This window comes from Delphinus delphis, chromosome 2, assembly GCF_949987515.2.
Source record: "Delphinus delphis chromosome 2, mDelDel1.2, whole genome shotgun sequence".
Taxonomy (NCBI): domain Eukaryota; kingdom Metazoa; phylum Chordata; class Mammalia; order Artiodactyla; family Delphinidae; genus Delphinus; species Delphinus delphis.
The window spans coordinates 135,007,874-135,029,287 of record NC_082684.1 but is presented as its reverse complement, the minus strand read 5'-3'; the positions used below and the strand labels follow the sequence as shown (position 1 = coordinate 135,029,287).

General features: G+C 34.8%; 1 protein-coding gene across 2 annotated transcripts in view; it reads left to right on the top strand.

Annotated features, from left to right (window-relative positions):
* PIAS1 (protein inhibitor of activated STAT 1) overlaps positions 1-21,414 on the top strand; it is a 122,586-nt gene that overhangs the window by 24,982 nt on the left and 76,190 nt on the right. For both annotated transcript variants that reach the window (XR_009518462.1, XM_060005707.1), the window contains exon 2: positions 2,548-2,992. Coding sequence is in view for 1 of the 2 variants with exons in the window: in XM_060005707.1 (XP_059861690.1) it covers positions 2,548-2,992 (445 nt within the window). In the remaining variant the exon portion in view is untranslated. The remainder of the gene's footprint in view (positions 1-2,547; positions 2,993-21,414) is intronic.

The window sequence follows — 21,414 nt, the reverse complement described above, 5'->3', positions numbered from 1 at the left end:
TCTTAACCTTCCTAGGCCTCAGTTTTCCCATCTGTAAATTGAGGACAATACCTACCTTATAATCGTGATGATTAATTATGCATCCTGTGAAAATGAAAACAAAAATTATGCCTATGTCATTAACTTTTTTCTTTTGATCATCAAGCAAGAGATTTTATTTTATGCGAGTTGTCAATGTATTCTTCCATAGAAATAGAACAATAATACATCTGTGCTGCATTTAAATCCTTATACACATAGAGTTAGGACAAAAGCTGTCATAAGTTGATGGTAACCGCTGAGTTTCCGTTTTTGTTTTTGACTTAAGAGAATGGAGCTGAATTGAAATGGAAAGACATTCTTCTCTTTCTAAAAATTTATCGTGTTTTCTCTGTAAAACAAAATACATTTGACCAATGCCAACTTAAGTTTAGTTTTAACGTGTAATCTTTGAAGCATAATTCATGTTATTTCTTTAAGAGCAGAAACTTACTTATTAATACAGTGCTTTTCTGTTGCAATCTCTGTTCCTTTTAAAATAAGTAAAAAAAAATCTTTAAAACTATTTTGTACTCTTAGGACAGTTTGGATAGTAAGGAGAAATTTTATCCTGGCATTAGATTCTCATAGGAGCGCGAACCCTACTGTGAACTGCGCATGTGAGGGATCTAGGTCACGTGCTCCTTATGAGAATCTAATGCCCGATGATCTGAGGTGGAGCTGAGGCGGTGAGGCTAGTGCTGGGGAGCGGCTGCAAATACAGATTATCATGAGCAGACAGGTTTGACTCCACAGAGACCATAATAAATCAATGCACTTGAATCATCCTGAAACCATCATCCCCCCCCTCCCTGGTCCATGGAAAAATTGTCTTCCACGAAACCAGTCCCTGGTGTCAGAAAGGTTGGGGACTGTTGCCATAGAGGACCTCAGTCTGGTCATGGAATCATTTGTAAAAAAAGAAAATTATAATACAGCAAGATAAGTGCTAAAATAAAGATATGAAAAATGGCCAGTAAGAGTAGTGAAAAGAGAGTCATTTAGTTCTGCCAGGCCTAAAGGGCAAGGCTGACAAAATCTGGGCTTTGAGGAAACAAAGCATTCTCCAGGCCAGGGAAGGTAGGGGAAGGGCTCATATTTCTTTGGTTAACCCGCTATATTGCATATAAAGCTCTTTATACACTTGTTTTTCTCACTATTTTATTTTTCTTAATTGTTTTGTAATCTGCAAATAACTTCTATATGATTGGCTTGAGATGGATATTATCCCAGGGAGTGGTGGTAAATTAGGGAAGGCAGCTTAGCTTTTGTGGTATTTGGGATGAGGTGAGGGGATAAAATAGTTGTGCAAATAGAGAGTAAACGGTAACCTTACATGTGTCTTTCATCCTGACACCTCTCTGTCAGTGGTGGTAAAGTCAGGATTCTTCTGTTAATAGCTGTATGATCTTGTCTTCCCTTTGGATTTCATTTTCCTCAACTTTAAAATAGGAGAATTGGTGTGGGTATTTCCTGTTGGTAGTCTCTTAGTAGTTGGGGAGAAAGGAGAAATAAGTTTGGGAACGCAGAGTTAAAGTTAAATAGATTTCTTTACTTCAGCCTTATGCATTATGGCATGTGGATTGAATTCCTGGACTTTTTTGCCGCGTGGCTTGTGGGATCTTAGTTCCCCGATGAGGGATCGAGCCCAGGCCCTTGGCAGTGAAAGCACAGAGTCCGAACCATTGGGCTGCCAGGAAATTCGCAATTCCTGGACTTTTTAGCCTGGCTTTGCCAATAGAGTGTCAATAATATGTTTCCAGTGTCATCCTTTTCCTAATGGTTTAGTGGAAAGATCATGCATGGACTTTAGAATTATACATAACTGGGTTTGAATCCTCATTGATACTTAGTAGCTATGTGGCCTTAGGTAAGTTGTTTAACCTTTCCTAACTAGTTTCTTCACATGTAAAGCAGGAAGGGTAACACCTTGTGGAGTTGTAAAGATTTAATGAAAACCCATATGAAAATATCAAATGTATCTGGTATATAATAGGTCAAAAAAGGTATAGTTTAAGCCCTATAAATCCAAATCCCAAAGTCAGTATAGAATGTAACATAATGTTATTTGTATCCTGCCTACATCTGGTGCTTGAGGTGGACTGTTTATATGTTTCACATATACTTATATGATTTTCCCCTAAGAAAACAAATGTTCTTGAGGGCTCATTACCTTTTGCCGTCCACACAGCACTCAGTACTCTCCTGGAGACTTAGTAAGTGCTTGATAAATACCTGAAAATTTCACTATAACAATGGAATAAGGTGAGATGTGGTTCTACCTGATGTATACTTATTTTACATCTTTCATAACCCTAGGTAGAAGTTAGTGAATTTATGAATATTAATTTTAAATTTCTTTGGTTATATCAAATGATTAGATTTTAAGTTTGAAATAACTGGAATTGACTGTAAATGAACTGGCCTTTGTAAACAAAGCATAAGGATAAAGTGTTATAATAAAGTATCGTTTAATGTTGTAACATATTATTGGAATACTAATGTTTTACATTTTGTTTTGTCTCTAAGCAAATGGTTATGAGCCTTAGAGTTTCTGAACTCCAAGTACTGTTGGGCTACGCTGGGAGAAACAAGCACGGACGCAAACACGAACTTCTCACAAAAGCCCTGCATTTGCTAAAGGCTGGCTGCAGTCCTGCTGTACAAATGAAAATTAAAGAACTCTATAGGCGGAGGTTCCCCCAGAAAATCATGACGCCTGCGGACTTGTCCATCTCCAGCGTACATTCAAGTCCTATGCCAGCAACTTTGTCTCCATCTACCATTCCACAACTCACTTATGATGGTCACCCTGCATCATCACCGTTACTCCCTGTTTCTCTTCTGGGACCTAAACATGAACTGGAACTCCCACATCTTACATCAGCTCTTCACCCAGTCCATCCGGATATAAAACTTCAAAAATTACCATTTTATGATTTACTGGATGAACTGATAAAACCCACCAGTCTAGGTAAGATTATTCTGTAATGATTATTTGGTTGCTTTTGGAGGATACATTTTCATTTTTGAGTTTGAATTTGACCCAGATTATTATTCATAATAAAATTTATATTTGGTGGTAGGATCCAGATGGTAAAAAGGATCTTTCAATTTTAGACAAATCAAATATATAAAAGCTGTCTTTTAGACAGAAAAAAAGCATATTCAAGTCTTCCGTGATGGTTGCTGACACAGAAAATGTTAAAAACTTTCCAAGAATATAAACGTTTTTAAAGTGTAATATTTTAGATTGTTGATTACTATTTTATAATAACCCTTACAAAATTAAAATTAAAACCCAGTAATTAAAATCAGTCTCTGAATTCAGTTTTTAATTTTCAAGGGTTGATGACATCTAAAACAAATGACTATTTTTGATTATTTAAATGAGTGAATGGTTTAAATTTTTATAAAAGGAGAGTTGAGCTTTGATGTGTAGTATTTTAATTCCAGTTGACTTTTTCAAGTGGATATGTGTACCTTGCAGGTGCACACATGATTATATAATACTAATAAACACTTGAAATTTCATGTACTATGTTTTCCCATCATTTGATAAGTGCCTAGCCTATTAATAGAATTCGATGTATTAATCAACTTGAAATTTTAATTGCTATAATGCTACCTTACTTTATTTAAGGTAGAAGAAAATTGACCCTGTTGGGATCTCTGCTACCTTTGGTATAATATATTTAAAATATCAGACTTCCAGATGCTGGTTTGTTGTTATAAATCAGTGGTTGGCAAACTATGGCTGGCAAGGGAAATCCAGCCTGCAGCCTGTTTTGGTGGATCTGAGCTAAGATTTTTTTTTTTTTTTTAATATTCCTAAAGAGTTGTAAAATAAAACAAAAACAGAGAGAAGAATATGCAACAGAGACCATGTATGTCTGCAAAACCTAAAATATTTACTGTCTGGCTTTTACAGAAAAAGTTTGCCAACCCCTGTTACAAATCAGTAAACATTTCAGTTTGGGGGATTGGTGAGTGTTGAATTTTGAGAACATTTACAGAAATTCTTTGAACTGGGAAATGTTTGTTTTAAATTATTTTTAGCAGAATAACTGAATAAATTGAGATTATAGGAGTCATTTTCAAACAACATGAATTTTTTCACATGACTTTATTTTTTAAATAGCCATTAATAAGAAAACTTAACACTTGCTGAGAACCTACTGTAAGCTTTTAAAACTTATACATGCTCATTATAAAAAACGAAAGTGCCAGAGTCCCTTCTTGTTAGCAGTTCAGTATATATGCATATATAAGCAAGTTATGTTTCTTGTTTTTAAGAAGGAATTATATTATATCAATACATAGTGTTCTGTGACTTGCCCCTACCCCTCTTTTGCCTTACTAATATAGACATTTCTTCTTGTCTGTCTTTCCCATTTTTAATTGAAGGCTATATATACACACACGTATATATAGTGTCTATGTGTACATGTGTGAGCATGTGTGTGTATATATATATGAGCTCATTTCTTATTAAAGACTGTGTATTATTTTATGTTCTAAATAAGTCCCCTATTAAAAGACGTATTTTCTAGTTTTTGGCTGCCAAACACATGCTATAGTGAACATCATCTGAAATTTGAAAGGAAAAAAATGTTGGTGGCTTTTATTTGATTTGATTCCCAGCTCTCAAATTTTCTTTGGGTCTTAGTAATTAACATATCTTCTTGTTTTCAGTTTCACTAATATAAATTTCAAGTACCAGTGTGAATAGGTGATGTTTACATACATATCTAAATTTTGATATGAAAAGTAGAAATGCAAACTGGACATACATTCTGGTTATATTGGATAATATTTTAAATATTAATAAAAATTGAGCATTTAAAATTATTTTTATTTTACTGAGGTACTTTGCTTAAATATATATGTTATGTGTTCATTTCTAATTGTCTACACTGTCTTTTTATGCCTTTGCAGTTTAACTTAATATATCATAATTTATATCTTATTGTTTTAATACTTCAGGGTACTTTATCCTTATGAACTTTTTAGTGTGTAATAATAGTGGGCAAACATCTGGGTTTTCCCTAAAAAGATATGAGAGGCAGGTAGTTCATAAGAAATTGTGTTGTTAAAGCTGCAGATAGTTTTTGCTATCTTTCTATAGTATTTTCTCCCTACTGACTGTTTTTAAAGAATAGTCAGTAAATTTTAAATAATTTTTCTGTCTTTACTCTTCATCTGAAAATTTATAGAATGCTTCAATGGGGTATTTTTGTGTAGTAGTTTAAGAGCAATGTCATAAAAGTTTTGCCCATTCTTGATAACCATTAAGTAAACCCTTGCATTTACAAAATTGATGGGTTGAAGTACTATTTCCCGTAAGATTTATTTAATTGGACTTTCTTTGTATTGTCAAGCCTCATTATTTGCACATGCTAGTGGATGAATGCCTGCTATCTCAGTAAATTCAAAATCACTACTCACAACAGTTTCACAGCCATTTATAGACATGCACAGAGCTGCAAAGAATTTGAGTTGGCTCATGTGTGCTTTCCCACCTGTGGTTGAACTAGGTGGTTCTTGCTTTCATGTTTTCTGCTGTCATATTGTAAACAAATGTCTGCTTTGCACTCTACTTAATGCCACATTTTTTGCATTTCTGTGCTTTTTGTTGGTGATTGCATTGTTTAAAATGGCCCCCAAGCATAGTGCTTAAGTTTTATCTAGTGTTCCTGTATGCACAAAGGCTGTGATGTGCATTATGGAGAAAATACATGTATTAGATCAGTTTTGTTCAGGCTTGAGTTACAGTGCTGTTGGCAATGAGCTTAGTGTGAATGAATCATCAATATATATCAAATAAGGTGTCTTTAAACAGAAGCACACATAAAACAAGGTTAGGTATTGATCAGTTGATGAAAATGTTGTGCTCAGAGGCTTGCAGGAACCTAACCCTGTATTTCTCTTAGGAGCAATGGTTCAGTATTCACTAACTCACTGTTTGTGGCAACTTTATAGAACACCAGTTTTCATGAATAAATCCATTGTTTGTGATATAAACACAAAATTAATAGGTGGTATGGAATTGCTTGGTGGTATGTAAATAGATTTCTAATTTCTCATTTTTATCATAGAACTAAAATAAAAGCAAATATTTTGGTTATGCATAAAAAGATCACCAGAAAGTAATTTGTGGAAGTTTATTGATTCAGTAACTATTCAGGGGATGGAAATACTCAGAGAATTTGAAAAAAGATTCTGAGTAATCTGCAAGAGTTGAGGATGAACATATTTTAAGGCCCTGTTAAGTAAAAAAAAAAAAAAAATTGAAAAAAGGAATCTATAAGATTTTTAACATCGTTAAAAGACTATCTCTGTACTTCGTTAAATGAAATGACTACTGCATCATGGAATTCAGTTTTCTAAGGGATTACTTTCGCCAGTAGATTATTTGTTTTAAGTTTAGGAAAACAATATTCTCTGGAAAATTAAATGGTTTTCAGCATTCTCTTTCTTAGTATACATATTGAATACATTTAAAATCATTACAAGCTCTTAAGAGTTTAGTTTGGACCTGTACTTAGCTAGTTCATCACACTTAATCACTTGAGTCCAGAATGTGGTGGTTAAATTTAATTTTTCATTTTCTCCCCTTCCATTTTATCTGTAAGCAGTAGATTTAAACAGAGTTTAAGGTGTTCTAGTGTAAGCTGAATGTTTGTATGCGTGGTTAATGTTTCTAACTAAAATCAAAACAATAGTTTTGGTATTCCCCTGTTTTATTAGATAATTCTTACCCATTTTTATAATCATCTTGTTATTATTTCTTTAACAATAAGTAATTTTAAGGTCTTTATTCATTTTGGAACACACATTAAAGGGAATTCTTTTCATTAATTGGGAGATGAAGTAAAGGTGGTTGTAAAGTAAAATGCTTGATTTACTGTGTATTTTTGTCTGTCAGTATTAAAATCCTGTTTGTTCTATGAGTCCCATTTCAAATGCTTTTAAAAACCTTTTCCATTAATCTTTCTAAGATGCCCCCCTTATATCTGTCTGTTCTCCCCCCATCCAAATCAATTTCACTTTCCTGCATGCTCTTAATAACATTTTGTTGTTGTTAGTTCCTCAAAATCAGCTCTGCTGCGTTCATCTGTATATTCCCATAATATACAGAGCTATGAACCTCTTATGTGGTAACCACAGTAAACAATTATTAGCTCTCCAATTTATTTAAATACAATAAAGTCTGTTTTAATGTTTTTTGCAAAGTATTTGGATGCTACATACTGAAGAATCTGAAACACTGACATTTTATTGGTCATGGATGTCATTCTTCAGTTTGTCATGAAACAAGTCACTTATATTTTTTTGTCTTTCTCTTTCTTTTAAGTCTTTTTTAAAATTAACTTTTATTGGAGTGTAGTTGATTTAAAATGTTGTGTTTCTGCTGTACAGCAAAGTGAATCAGTTATACATATATCCGCTCTTTTTTAGATCCTTTTCCCATATAGGTCATTACAGAGTATTGAGTAGAGTTCCCTGTGCTATACAGTAGGTTCTTATCTATTTTATATATAGTAATGTATATATGTCAATCCCAGTCTCGCGATTTATCCCTCCCTCCCTCTTTTTTTACGTCTTGGAAGATGGTTTCTATTTAAGTTTTAATGTTTGTCAAACAATCTTTTCCGTTAAACACCACCAATATCTCTTCTCTGGGTTACATATTTGATTTTCCTGAGTTCTGTTACAAGTAGTTATAATTTAATTTGATGTAGGACGGTGTATTGGTATTTCCTAGGGATGTCCAACATCCTAGGTGTATAGGGTTTATATTTTCAGTATTTTAGAAAGCTAGGTCAGTCTGTTTCCTTTTTAAAGTAGAACATTTGTATATAGAAAATTATAATTATTTTAGGCTTGGGAAGATGTATGAATAATTTATAGAAAAGATTTGAATTAATATATATGTTTTATATATATGCACTTGGTTTTTTGCCTTAGGAAACAAGGCAGCAGATGCTTCAGCACTCCTAAATAGTTAAAACGATCCATCTTGTTTTGTGCAGTGTGGGTAAGGTTTCTGCTACATCTTAATAACATTGGTTACCAGTGTTTTCTGCCAAGGGCTCGACTGGCATTGGATTAGATTTCACAGTTTCCTTCTCTTCTCATTTTTTATAATTGAGTTTGCCTTCCTCCACATGCCTAATAGCCAGTGCCTAAAGATCAGGTGATGCAAATTCAAGGACACAGACTCTGATAAGTATTGGGAAGGGCATTCCGAGGTTTTATGATTTACTCTACTCTGCTTTTAGAAGATTTGCCTTCTAACAATTCAACACAAGCTGTGCTCTTCTGTACTTGAATTTTAGGAAATCAAAAGCACTATTTTTTTCTGTAGGCAGGTTTCTTCCCTAGGAACTTTTCTTCCTAATTTGGCAGCACTGGTTTCTTTTCTTTTCTTTTCTTTTTTAAGAGATGTAGAGATAATTTATTTATTTATTTTAAACTTTGGCTAATTTATTGCTTGTGCATTTTAATTACATTTGTTGTTGTATACAACAGTATGAGCATAAACTAGTGTCCATTAAGTATTATAAATTGCTATTTTATTTATCTTTATTTTTAAAATTTTTATTGAAATATAGTTGATTTACAGTGTTGTGTTAGTTTCAGGTACATAGTAAAGTGATTTAGTTATACACACATATATATAAATATATATTCTTTTTTTACATTCTCTTCAATTATATGTTATTACAAGATACTGAGTATAGTTCCCTGCGCTATACAGTATGTCCTTGTTAGTTATCTATTTTATGTATAGTAGTGTGTATATTTTAATCCCAGACTCCTAATTTATCCCTCTCCCCTCCTCCCCTTGGCAACCATTAGTTTGTTTTCTATGTTTGAGAGTCCATTTCTGTTTTGTAGGTAAGTTCATTTGTATCCTTTTTTTTAGATTCCTCATGTAAGTGATATCATATGATATTTGTCTTCCTCTGTCTGGCTTACTTCGCTTAGTATGATAATCTCTAGGTCCATCCATGTTGTTGCAAATGGCATTATTTCATTCTCTTTTATGGCTGAGTAATACTCCATTGTGTATATTTACCACATCTTCTTTATCCATTCATCTCTTGATGGACAGTTAGGTTGCTAGCCATTTTTGGCTATTGTAAACAGTGCTGCAATGAACATTGGGGTGCATTTATCTTTTTGAATTATGGTTTTCTCCAGATATATGCCCAGGAGTGGGATTGCTGGATAATATGGTAGCTCTATTATTAGTTTTTTAAGGAACCTCCTTGCTGTTCTCCATAGCGGCTATATCAATTTACATTCCCACCAACAGTGAAGGAAGCTTCCTTTTTCTCCACACTCTCTCCAGCATTTATTATTTGTAGATTTTTTGATGATGGCCATTCTGACCAATGTGAGGTGATACCTCATTGTAGTTTTGATTTGCATTTCTCTAATAATTAGCGATATTGAGCATCTTTTCATGTGCCTCCTGGCCATCTGTTTGTCTTTTTTGGAGAAATGTCTTTTTAGGTCTTCTGCCCATTTTTTAATTGGGTTGTTTGGTTTTTTTTTTGCTGTTGAGCTGTATGAGCTGTTTGTATATTTCGGAGATTAATCCCTTGTCAGTCGCATCGTTTGCAAATATTTTCTCCCATTCTGTAGATTGCCTTTTTAAAATTATTTTATTTTTGGCTGCGTTGAGTCTTCATTGCTGCACGTGGGGCCTCTCTAGTTGCGGTTAGCAGGGGCTGCTCTTTGTTGTGGTGCACAGGCTTCTCAGTGGGATGGCTTCTCTTGTTGCGGAGCACAGGCTCCAGGTGCACAGGCTTCAGTAGTTGTGGCTCACGGGTTCTAGAGTGCAGGCTCAGTAGTTGTGACGCATGGGCTTTGTTGCTCCGTGGCAACAAAGGTGGGATCCCCCCGGACTAGGGCTCGAACCCGTGTCCCCTGCATTGGCAGGCGGATTCTCAACCACTGCACCACCAGGGAAGCCTGTCTTTTTGTTTTGTTTATGGTTTCCTTTGCTGTGCAAAAGCTGGTAAGTTTCATTAGGTCCCATCTGTTTATTTTTGTTTTTATTTCCATTACTCTAGGAGACGGATCCAAAAAGATATTGCTGTAATTTATGTCAGAGAGTGTTCTGCCTATGTTTTCCTCTAGGAGTTTTATAGTATCAGGTCTTACATTTAGGTCTTTAATCCATTTTGAGTTTATTTTTGTGTATGGTGTTAGAGAATATTGTAATTTCATTCTTTTACATGTAGCTGTCCAGTGTTTCCAGTACCACTTACTGAAGAGACTGTCTTTTCTGCATTGTATATTCTTGCCTCCTTTGTTGTGGATTAATTGACTGTGTGTGTGGATTTATTTCTGGACTTTCTGTTCTGTTCCATTGATCTGTATTACTGTTTTTGTGCCAGTACCATACTGTTTTGATTACTGCAGCTTTGTAGTATAGTGTGACGTCAGGGAGCCTGATCCAGCTTCGTTTTTATTTCTCAGGATGGCTTTTGCTATTCGGGGTCTTTTGTGTTTCCATACAAATTATAAAATTTTTTGTTCTAGTTATGTGAAAAATGCAATTGGTAATTTGATAGGAATTGCATTGAATCTGTAGATTGCATTGGGTAGTAATAGTCATTTTGACAGTATTGGTTCTTCCAGTCCAAGAACATGGTATATCTTTCCATTTGTGTCATTTTCGATGTCTTTCATCAACATCTTATATAGTTTTCGGAGTACAGGTCTTTTGCCTCCATAGGTAGGTTTATTACTAGGTATTTTATTCTTTTGATGCAATGGTAAATGGGATTGTTTCCTTAATTTCTCTTTCTGACCTTTCGTTGTTAGTGTATAGAAATGCAACAGATTTCTGTGTATTGATTTTGTAGCCTGCAGCTTCACCAGATTCATTGATGAGCTCTAGTAGTTTTCTGGTAGCATCTTTAGGATTTTCTATGTATAGTATCATGTCATCTGCAAACAATGACAGTTTTACTACTTCTTTTCCACTTTGAATTCTTTTTATTTCTTTTTTTTCTTTGATTGCTGGGCTAGGACTTCCAAAATTATGTTGAATAAAAGTGGTGAGAGTGAACATCCTTGTCTTGTTCCTGATCTTAGAGGAAATGTTTTCAGCTTTTCCCCATTGAGTATGATGTTAGCTGTGGGTTTGTCATATATGGCTTTTAGTATGTTGAGGTATGTTCCCTCTATGCCCAATTTCTGGAGTGTGTTTATCATAAATGGATGTTGAATTTTATCAAAAGCTTTTTCTGCGTCTATTGAGATGATCATATGGTTTTTATTCTTCAGTTTGTTAATGTGGTGTATCACACTGATTGATTTGCAGATATTGAAAAATCCTTGCATCCCTGGGATAAATGCCACTTGATCATGGTGTATAATCCTTTTAATGTATTGCTGGATTCGGTTTGCTAGTATTTGGTTGAGGCTCTTTCCATCTGTGTCCATCAGTGATACTGGCCTGTAATTTTATTTTTTTGTGGTATCTTTGTCTGATTTTGGTATCAGGGTGATGGTGGCCTCATAGAATGAATTTGGAAGTGCTCCTTCCTCTGCAATTTTTTTTTGGAGAGCAGCACTGATTTCTGACTTTCAAAACAAAATCTAAAATTTACTTCTAAATCTACATCCCGTTGTAGATAATCTGTCTTTTTATCTGGTGAATTTAATTTAATATTTTTATTATCGTTTGTATAAGTGGCCCAGAAGCCTGAAGCCATCTATTGTGTTTTTAATAAATGAATCTTTGTGTTCTTGATTGTTATCTTGGGAACTAGAATGATGGACTTTGTTGTTGTTGGGAAGGAATCTTGATGATCAGAATCAGTGAAGAATCCTTGTGTATAATTGTAAATATGACATTAAAAATTTTAATTGTGAGATTAATGAGCCAGCCATTTAGGTTCAGAAGCAAGCATGTAGTTTTACAGAGAAATCCAACATATGAGACTTTATTGGGATGAAATTTAAAGATCAAACATGTAGTATATATAGTGCTTGAAATGTAGCATTTCAGAATTTGCCAATGAATCCTATACCACTTTGGTCCAGTCTTCCCAGCACAAGTTGAGTTACCATACAAGCTGCAGACCAGCCAGCTGGAGGACTTGGTTGTGGTAATGGTGGTACAGGTAGGATGGTACAACAAAGGGAGAACCCATTTTTGGCATTCTGTTTCTTTGCTTTTTTTTAATAAATAAATTTATTTATTTATTTTTGGCTGTGTTGGGTCTTCGTTTCTGTGCGAGGGCTTTCTGTAGTTGCGGCGAGCGGGTGCCACTCTTCATCGCGGTGCCCGGGCCTCTCTTGTTGTGGAGCACAGGCTCCAGACGCGCAGGCTCAGTAGTTGTGGCTCACGGGCCTGGTTGCTCCACGGCATGTGGGATCTTCCCAGACCAGGGCTCGAACCCGTGTCCCTTGCACTGGCAGGCAGATTCTCAACCACTGCACCACCGGGGAAGCCCCTTCTTTGCTTTTTTTAAAACAGAAGTTTTGTTGTTAGATATCTGGGTGATTGGAAGGTAATTTTAAGCCATTCCCTTTTTTCTCTCTCTTTTTTTTTTTTGTGGCTGCCTTGTGGCATATGGGATCTTAGTTTCCTGACCAGGGATCAAACCCATGCTCCCTGCAGTAGAATTGCAGAGTCGTAACCACTGGACCGCCATTCCCTTTCTTGAGCCTTATACTATTTCAGTATTGACAGTGCTTGCAGATGACCCCAATGGTTTTGAGTGGCAATTAGTCATTCTAGTTTTTTGGCACTACTCTTGCTAAACTTATTAACGCTAAAATGTAAGTAAGCCTTAGATATGCCAAAGATGGGGATTTTGCAGTTTAAAAGAAGCTGGATGTTGAATGTATTATTAGAATTAAATCACTTTAAGGTAGGTAAAAATAAAAAGGCTGAATTATTTTAACAAAACATTCAATTTATCACCTCTATATGTTCTCTGCAGTTTTTAGAATTCTGTTTTGTTGTTTATTTTGGTGCTGTAGTTTTGAAAATTTTATTTCTGCTCTTAAATTTTATTAATTTAAAAATTATTTTATTACATAAGATATGAATTAGAGGGGAAAATCACTTATCTATAAGTACTCGTGGCATTTTGTGTTTCTTTTCGCCACCTCTCCATGTAAAGTTTAAATGTAAAATTAGCAGTTCATGTTTACATACAATTTAAGAAACCTCAGAAGGAAATGATGGAGTTGATTACATAAAAGTGTCAAGCCCCTATGCATCAGTTTTTTTTTTAAAAACCCAAGTGTCAAAGTAAATACCGAATAAAAATATTTGAATCAAATATAAGACTGAAGGAAAGAACTCACAAATCAATATGGGGTAGGATACTAAGACTCTATTAGACAGTGTATGAAAATGTAAATTATTAAAGGGGAAGTGCAGCTAGGAAACATGAAAAGACACTGAACTTCACTAGTTCTTAACCAAAATTCAAAGTTAAGTCAATAATGAGGTTTTAAATCTTGTCTATAGCTTACATTAAAATATATGTGAATTTCTATACAGTATCCGTGAGATGTGTTAAAATGTTATGTTCATTGCTGGTAGCAACATAAACTATAATACAGCTCTTTGAGAGTACATTTTGGCAATATGCAGCAAGAGCTTAAAAATACTTTTTGATCTATTAGTTCCACCTTTGGAAACTCAAAGCCTAAGAATATTCATTGCACCATTATTTCCAGTATAAAACTTAGAAATAACTTAAATATCCAATTATAGAATAACATTTAATTAAACTGATATATTTACTATAGAGAATATTTTAAGGATCAGTTAAAATTATTATAAAGTCTTTAATACATGAGGAGAGAAATTAGATACACAACTAAAAATTATTATCTACTCTGATAAGCATTAAGCTAGGAGTTTTATATCTGTTATCTCACTTAAGCCTCCAAACAGCTTTGGACGGTTAGACCAATAGCCTAAATTTTATGAAAGTGGTAGTAGCTGAGATCTGAAGAAGGTAATTCACAGAGATGCGGGGAAGGTGTCAGGATTTGAAAATAAGTTTGCTTCCAAAGCCAATGCTCCTGTATAACATAATATATTAAAAATAAATGAAAGTATTTTAAAAATTGTTCTTTAAAATAATTTTGCAATTTTATAACATCTTTTGCTCTCATTTTTATTTAGTGAAGTCTTTTTTTTTTTTTTTCCAGTAGAATTCATTGGGTCTACAGGTGGGATCACTGTTGAAATTTACTGTATGGAGAACTACTGAAGGTCTTTTGTATTTCATACATACATTGAAAGAGGGTTTGACATTTTAATTTTACATGATAATTTTTGCCAGTACATACTGTAAATGGAGTTTTATTTCAATAGATCAGTTTGGACCTGTGTGAAATTCACAGTACATGTGAGGAATTCTGATTTAGCACCTCTAGATCTCGGTCACTAGAATTTTTTAAAAAAATATATTTATTTATTGTTTGGCTGCGTTGGGTCTTCGTTGCAGTGAGTGGGCTTTCTCTAGTTGCGGCGAGCAGGCTTCTCATTGTGGCGACTTCTCTTATTGCAGAGCATGGCTCCAGGCACGCGGGCTTCAGTAGTTGTGGCTTGCGGGCTCTAGAGTGCAGGCTCAGTAGTTGTGATGCATGGGCTTAGTTGCTCCACAGCATGTGGGATCTTCCCGGACCAGGGCTTGAACCCGTGTCCCCTGCATTGGAAGGCACCATTGCACCACCAGTGAAGTCCTAGAATTTTTTTTTAAGGTGTTAAAATTATAGACCCTTCATAACTCAATACCTAAGTATCTTTAAGAGGAATTAAGTTTTTTTCAACCCAGTGTAGATTTCAGGTGTTTGCTAAATTCATTCTGTTGAAATGACAAGTATGTGTAGTTAATCTCAAAATCTCCCTGATTTTCTGATATTTGTGGGGAGGAAAACCTTGTTTGCCTTAAAGAAAATTTTTTTTTTTTTTTTTTTTTTTTTGCGGTACGCGGGCCTCTCACTGCTGTGACCCTCTCCCGTTGCGGAGCACAGGCTCCGGACGCTCAGGCTCAGTGGCCATGGCTCATGGGCCTAGCTGCTCCACGGTGTGTGGAATCCTCCCGGACCGGGGCACGAACCCGTGTCCCCTGCATCGGCAGGCGGACTCTCATACTGCGCCACCAGGGAAGCCCAATTTATGGTATTTTATAAGATATAAAGAGACCTTAAAAATAAGATGAAGATTCTAAGACTCCTCAAAAACAATAGGGAAAAAACTATAAGTAAAAAGTTTAAAGTTCTTCTAAAATTACATAAATAAAAGAGAAATATAAAATGAAGTTACAGAGAATTATTTTATTGGTTATTTTTTCTTTAGTTCTTTTTTTTGCTCATTTTTATCCTTTCCATATGGATCAAGCCACTGTAAAACGTTCCAAAAGAACAAAGATCATAATAAAGCATGTTTTCATTTTTATGTAAATACCCAGGGTCATGAAAGTACAGTCTTCTCCATCCATTCCTCCCAATGTTTTAGACAACATAGATACAAAAGTATAATATTTTTGATTTTTAAAAAATTTATTCATTTAACTAATATTTATTAAGTTCCTTTTTGTGCCAAGTATCATTCTGGTTTCTGAGAAAAAATAAGACATGGTTATTCAAGGAGTTCATGATCTAGTAGAGGAGTCAAACATACATAGTTCATCTTAGAAAACACAAGGGAAAGTAAACTAAAAGGTATAACCTAAGGATAAAAATCAAAGAGATTATATTTACCAGGGAGCGTGAATTTAACATTTTTGTCTTGTGGAGTAATTGAGTCAGAATTACTGAGGGTGCTTATAAAAAATAGAGATTTTCCACACTCCAGATCTTCTGAATTGTATTTAACATCATAGTACATTATAAAAACTTTCTCACGTAGATCATGTTATTTCTTTGAACTCCTACAGAATGTATCATAGTATAGTCGTAAACTTAAGTTTTCTCCTTTCCATGAACGTATGGGTTGTTTCTATTTTTTGCTCCTCTTCCAGCAAACATCCTTATATATGAGTATATATTTTTGTAATTATGTGACTATTTTTTAAAAATTAAAAAAAATAATTTTGCTAGGTCAAAGGATATGCATACTTCTAATTTGCTATCAAATTTCATCCCCTGCCCCCCAAAAGAGTTTGCACTCCGACCAACAACATTGTTATGAAAGTGCCTATTATCCACAGTTTTATCAATACTTTAAGTAATTTTTATAAACTGATAAAATGAAAACCATCTTGTTTTAATTTATATATTTTTGCTTACTGCTGAAGCCAAACATTTTAATGATTATTAACCATTTGTCATCCATGAATTGCTTGTTTATATTCTTTGCTCATTTTTCTAGTCTCTATATTGCTTTTTTTTATTGGTTTGTACTTTGTATGTACTGCATATTAGCCAGCCCTCTATTATGTGTTGTAAATATTTTATCTTGGTCTGTTACAGATCTTATTATGTAATTTCTAATATCTTTCATTACACAGAAGTTGAAAAAAGCTGTCAACTCTGTTACTACTTTTATGGTGTTCGGATTTTTCAAGTAACAGCTTCACCCTGTTAAAGCATACAATTCAATGGTTTTTAGTATATTCATGGAGTTGTGTACCCATCACTACTATTTAATGAAAAAAATTTCATCACCCCCAAAAGAAACACCATACTGATTAGCAGTCACTCCCATTTGCCCCTCCTCCCAGCCCCTGAAAACCATTAATTGTCTTTCTGTCTCTATGAATTTGCCTATTCTGGCTATTTCATATTAATGAAATCATATAATATATGGCCTTGTTGTGACTGGCTTTCACTTGCATAATGTTTTTAAGGTTCACCCATGTTACAGCATGCATCAGTACTTCATTCTTTTGCAGGTTGGTATATAATTATTTTTAGTGGGATATGTCTGATTTCCTTAAAAGTTTTTTTAAGTTGTGGTAAAAATATTTCTCTTTTAATCATTTTTAAGTGTACATTTCAGTAGTGTTAAGTATATTAATATTGTGCAACAGACCTCTAGAACTTTTTTATCTTAAAGACGCAGACATAGGGCTTCCCTGGTGGCGCAGTGGTTGGGAGTACGCCTGCCGATGCAGGGGACGCGGGTTGTGCCTCGGTCCGGGAGGATCCCACGTGCCGCGGAGTGGCTGGGCCCGTGGGCCATGGCCGCTGGGCCTGCGCGTGCGGAGCCTGTGCTCCGCAACGGGAGAGGCCACAGCAGGGAGAGGCCCGCGTACAGCAAAAACCAAAAAACAAAGAAAAAAACAAAGATGCAGACATAGAGAATGGGCTTGAGGACACAAGGAGGGGGAAGGGTAAGCTGGGACGAAGTGAGAGAGTGGTATGGACATATATACACTACCAAACGTAAAATAGCTAGCTAGTGGGAAGCAGCTGCATAGCACAGGGAGATCAGCTCGGTGCTTTGTGACCGCCTAGAGGGGTGGGATAGGGAGGGTGGGAGGGAGATGCAAGAGGAAGGAGATATGGGGATATATGTATATGTATGGCTGATTCACTTTGTTATAAAGCAGAAACTAACACACCATTGTAAAGCAATTATACTCCAATAAAGATGTTAAAAAAACCGAAAAACAAAAACCTGAAGCTCTATACCCAAAAAACAACTCCCCATTTCTCCTTCCCCCCAGCCCCTGGTGACCACCACTGCACTTTCATTTCTAAGAATTTAACTACTTAAGTACTTCATATAAGTGGAATTATACAGTACTTATCTTTTTGTGACTGACTTATTTCCTTTAACACAGTGCCCTTAAGTTTCATCTGTATTGTAGTGTGTGACAGAATTTCCTTCCTTTTTAAGGCTAATTAATATTCTGTTTTATGCGTGTACTACATTTGGTTAACCATTCACCTGGATGGACATTTAGGTTGCTTCCACCTCTCGATTGTTGTGAGTAATGCTGCTATGAACATGATTGTGCAAATAGCTGAGATCCTGTTTTCAGTTCGTTCAGATTTATGTCCAAAAGTGAGAGTGTTGGATCGTATGGTAGTTCCATTTTTAATTTTTTGAGGAACCACCGTACGTGATACAGCGATGTTTTCCATAATGGGTATGCCATTTAACATTCCCACTAACAGTGTACAGGGGGTTCCAGATTCTCCACATTCTCTCCAACCCTTATATTCTGTTTTTGTTTTTTTTTTTATGGTGGGTATCCTAATGGTTATGAAGTAATATCTTTTTGTGCTTTTGATTTGCATTTCTCTGATGATTCATGATGTTGAGCATCTATTCATGTATTTGTTGGCCATTTGTATATCTTTGGAGAAATCTCTATTCAGGTCCTTTGCCCATTTTTTTAATTGGGTTATTTGTTTTTCTGTTGTTGAGTTGTAGGTATTTTTAATTTATTCTGAATATTAAACCGTGATCAGGACTTCCCTGGTGGCGCAGTGGTTAAGAATCCGCCTGCCAATGCAGGGGACACGGGTTCGAGCCCTGGTCCGGGAAGATTCCACATGCTGTGGAGCAACTAAGCCCCTGTGCCACAACTACTGAGCCTGCGTGCCACAACTACTGAAGCCCCCATGCCTAGAGTCTGTGCTTCACAACAAGAGAAGCCACTTCAATGAGAAGCCCACACACCGCAACAAAGAGTAGCCCCCACTCACCGCAACTAGAGAAAGCCTGCGTGCAGGAATGAAGACCCAACACAGCCAAAAATAAATTAATTAAAACAAACAAAGAAGACACCGATCAGATATGATTTCTAAATATTTTCTGCCATTCCATAGATTGCCTTTTCACTCTGTTGTTTCCATTATGTGAATATGTTTTTAAGTTTGATGTAGCCTCAAGTGTCTGTTTTTGCTTTTGTTGCCTGTGCTTTTGGTGTCATCTCTAAGAAATCATTACCAAATGCAGTATCATGAAGTGTCTCCCCTATATTTTTTTCGAGAAGCCTTATAGTTCCAGGTCTTTAATTCATTTTGAGTTAATTTTTATGTATGCTGTAAAGGAATGGTCCAACCTTGTTATTTTGTGTGTGGATATCCAGATTCTCTAACACAATTTGTTGAAGAGACTATTCTTTCCCCATTGTGTAGTGTTAGTACCCTTGTAAAGATCATTTGAGCCTATGTGCAGTGGTTTATTTCTGGGCTCTTTTCTGTTCCCTTGATCTATGTATCTTTATGTCAGTACCACATTGTTTTTTGTTTGTACCTTATTTTTTTGATTACTATAGCTTTGTTATGTGTTTTGATATCAGGAAATATGAGACCTCTGACTTTTTTTTTTCCAAGATTGTTTGGCTGCTCGGAGTCCCTTTCAGTTCCAGATGAATTTTAAGATGATTTTTTTCGATTTCTGCAGAAAATGCTATTGGGATTTTGATATGGCTTATATTGAATTTGCAGATCACTTTGGGTAATATGGACATTTTTTAACAATATTAAGTCTTCCCATCCGTGAGCACTGGATGTGTTTCCATTTATTTGTGTTAGTTTCTTTCAGCAATGCTTTGTAATTTTCAGCATGTTAAGTCTTTTGCTCCTTGGTTAAGTTTATTCCTAAGTATTTTATCCTTTTTGATGCTATAATAGAAAATCGGATTATTTTCTTAATTTCCTTTTCAGATTGGTCACTGTTAGTGTATAGAAATGCAACTGATTTTTGAGTGTTAATTTTGTGTTCTGCAGCATTCCTGAATTTGTTTACTAGTTTTTTGTGGAATCTTTAAGGTTTTCTACATATATGTTATGTTGTCTGTGAACAGAGATAATTTTACCTCGCTTTATTTCTTTTTCTTACCTAAGTGCTCTGGCTAGGACTTATAGTATGATGTGTTGAATAGAAAGTTACTTTGTTCCTGATCTCAGAGGAAAAGCTTTCAATCTTTTACCATTCAGTATGATGTTAGCTGTGGGTTTTTCGTATATGGTCTTAATTATGTTGAGATAGTTTCCTTCTAGTTTCAGTTTATTGAGTATTTTTATCATGAAAGGGTATTGAATTTTGTCAGGTGCATTTTCTGCATCAAATGAGATGGTCACGTGTTTAGGTTTTTTCTCTTCTTTTAATGTGGTATTTTACATGGATTAATTGTCATATTTTAATCCTAGCATTTCATGATAAACCCCACTAGGTCATGGTGTATAATCCTTTTCATGTGCTATTGAATTTGAAGAGTGGACATTCTTAATCTTGCTCTTTAGAGGGAAGGCATCTAGTCTTTTACCGTTGAGTATGATGTTAGCTGTGGAATTTTTTTCATAGATATTCTTTTTTTTGAATTTTTAAAAATCATGAAAGTATGTTGGAATTTGTTTAAATGCTTTTTTCTCTGTTGAGATGTCTCTGTGGTTTTTGTTCTTTATTATATTGATTGCTTTTCCTATATTAAACAGTGTGACTTATGGATTTTGTCTTCTGATTTTTGATGACCTATCCTGTGTCTAGATGAGTAAATTGCAAGTGCCTACATTTTCTATTTGACATTCATGGGTTTTTTTGCATCAGTTCTTGATTTTATTTTTATTTATATGAGAGTAAGGCTCTTATTTTCTCCAAAACTTATTTTGAATGAATATTCTTCCAGACCTTATTCTGTTCTCCTGATCTGTTTATATATTCTACACTAACATGTGATTATTATATTTAATTTTTATTGTAATTAAAATGCATTTTAATACATTTTTACTTAATACAAAAGTCAAAAGTTACAAGAGTTTATAGTGAAAAGGAAGTCCCTCTCCTACTTTTATTTCAACCAGAGGTGTTGTTTTCAGTTCCTTCTATGTCATTCCAGAAAGTTCTCATCCTCATATTTGCCTCATTCTTTTTTTAGCATCTACTTAGTATGTAGTTGATTGGAGTGTGCTTTATTAAATATTCTCCTGTTGATTGACATTTAGATAGTTTCCTGCTATTAAAACTGTGTTACAGAGATTGTCCTGTGATATATATCCCTATGCACATGTCTAAATATATCCAATGTTTTTGTAAGATAAATTCCTAGAAGTAGAATGTGTGTTTAAAATTTTGATAGATGTTGCCAAATTTCCCTCCAGAGAAGGTTTGTGCGAATTCATAATCCTAGCGGCTATGTTGAGAGAGTTTTTTTCCTTATGCCTCAGCAATGCTGTGTTATTAAACTTTTTGATCATTTCAAATTATTAGATGAATATTTGTAACTCATTATAGTGTTTACTTGCATTTCTCTTAAGAGTGATGGTGAAGTCTGTTTGAGATGGTTGTATTTCTTTTTCTTTGAATTGTTTTGTGAACTTTGCCCATTTAAAAATTGGTTTATAAGACTTTTCTCTGATTTGTAGAATTAAGGAATTTAGCACTTTCATGATACAAATTGCAGCTGTTTTTTCTAGTGTGATATCTTTTGACTTTAC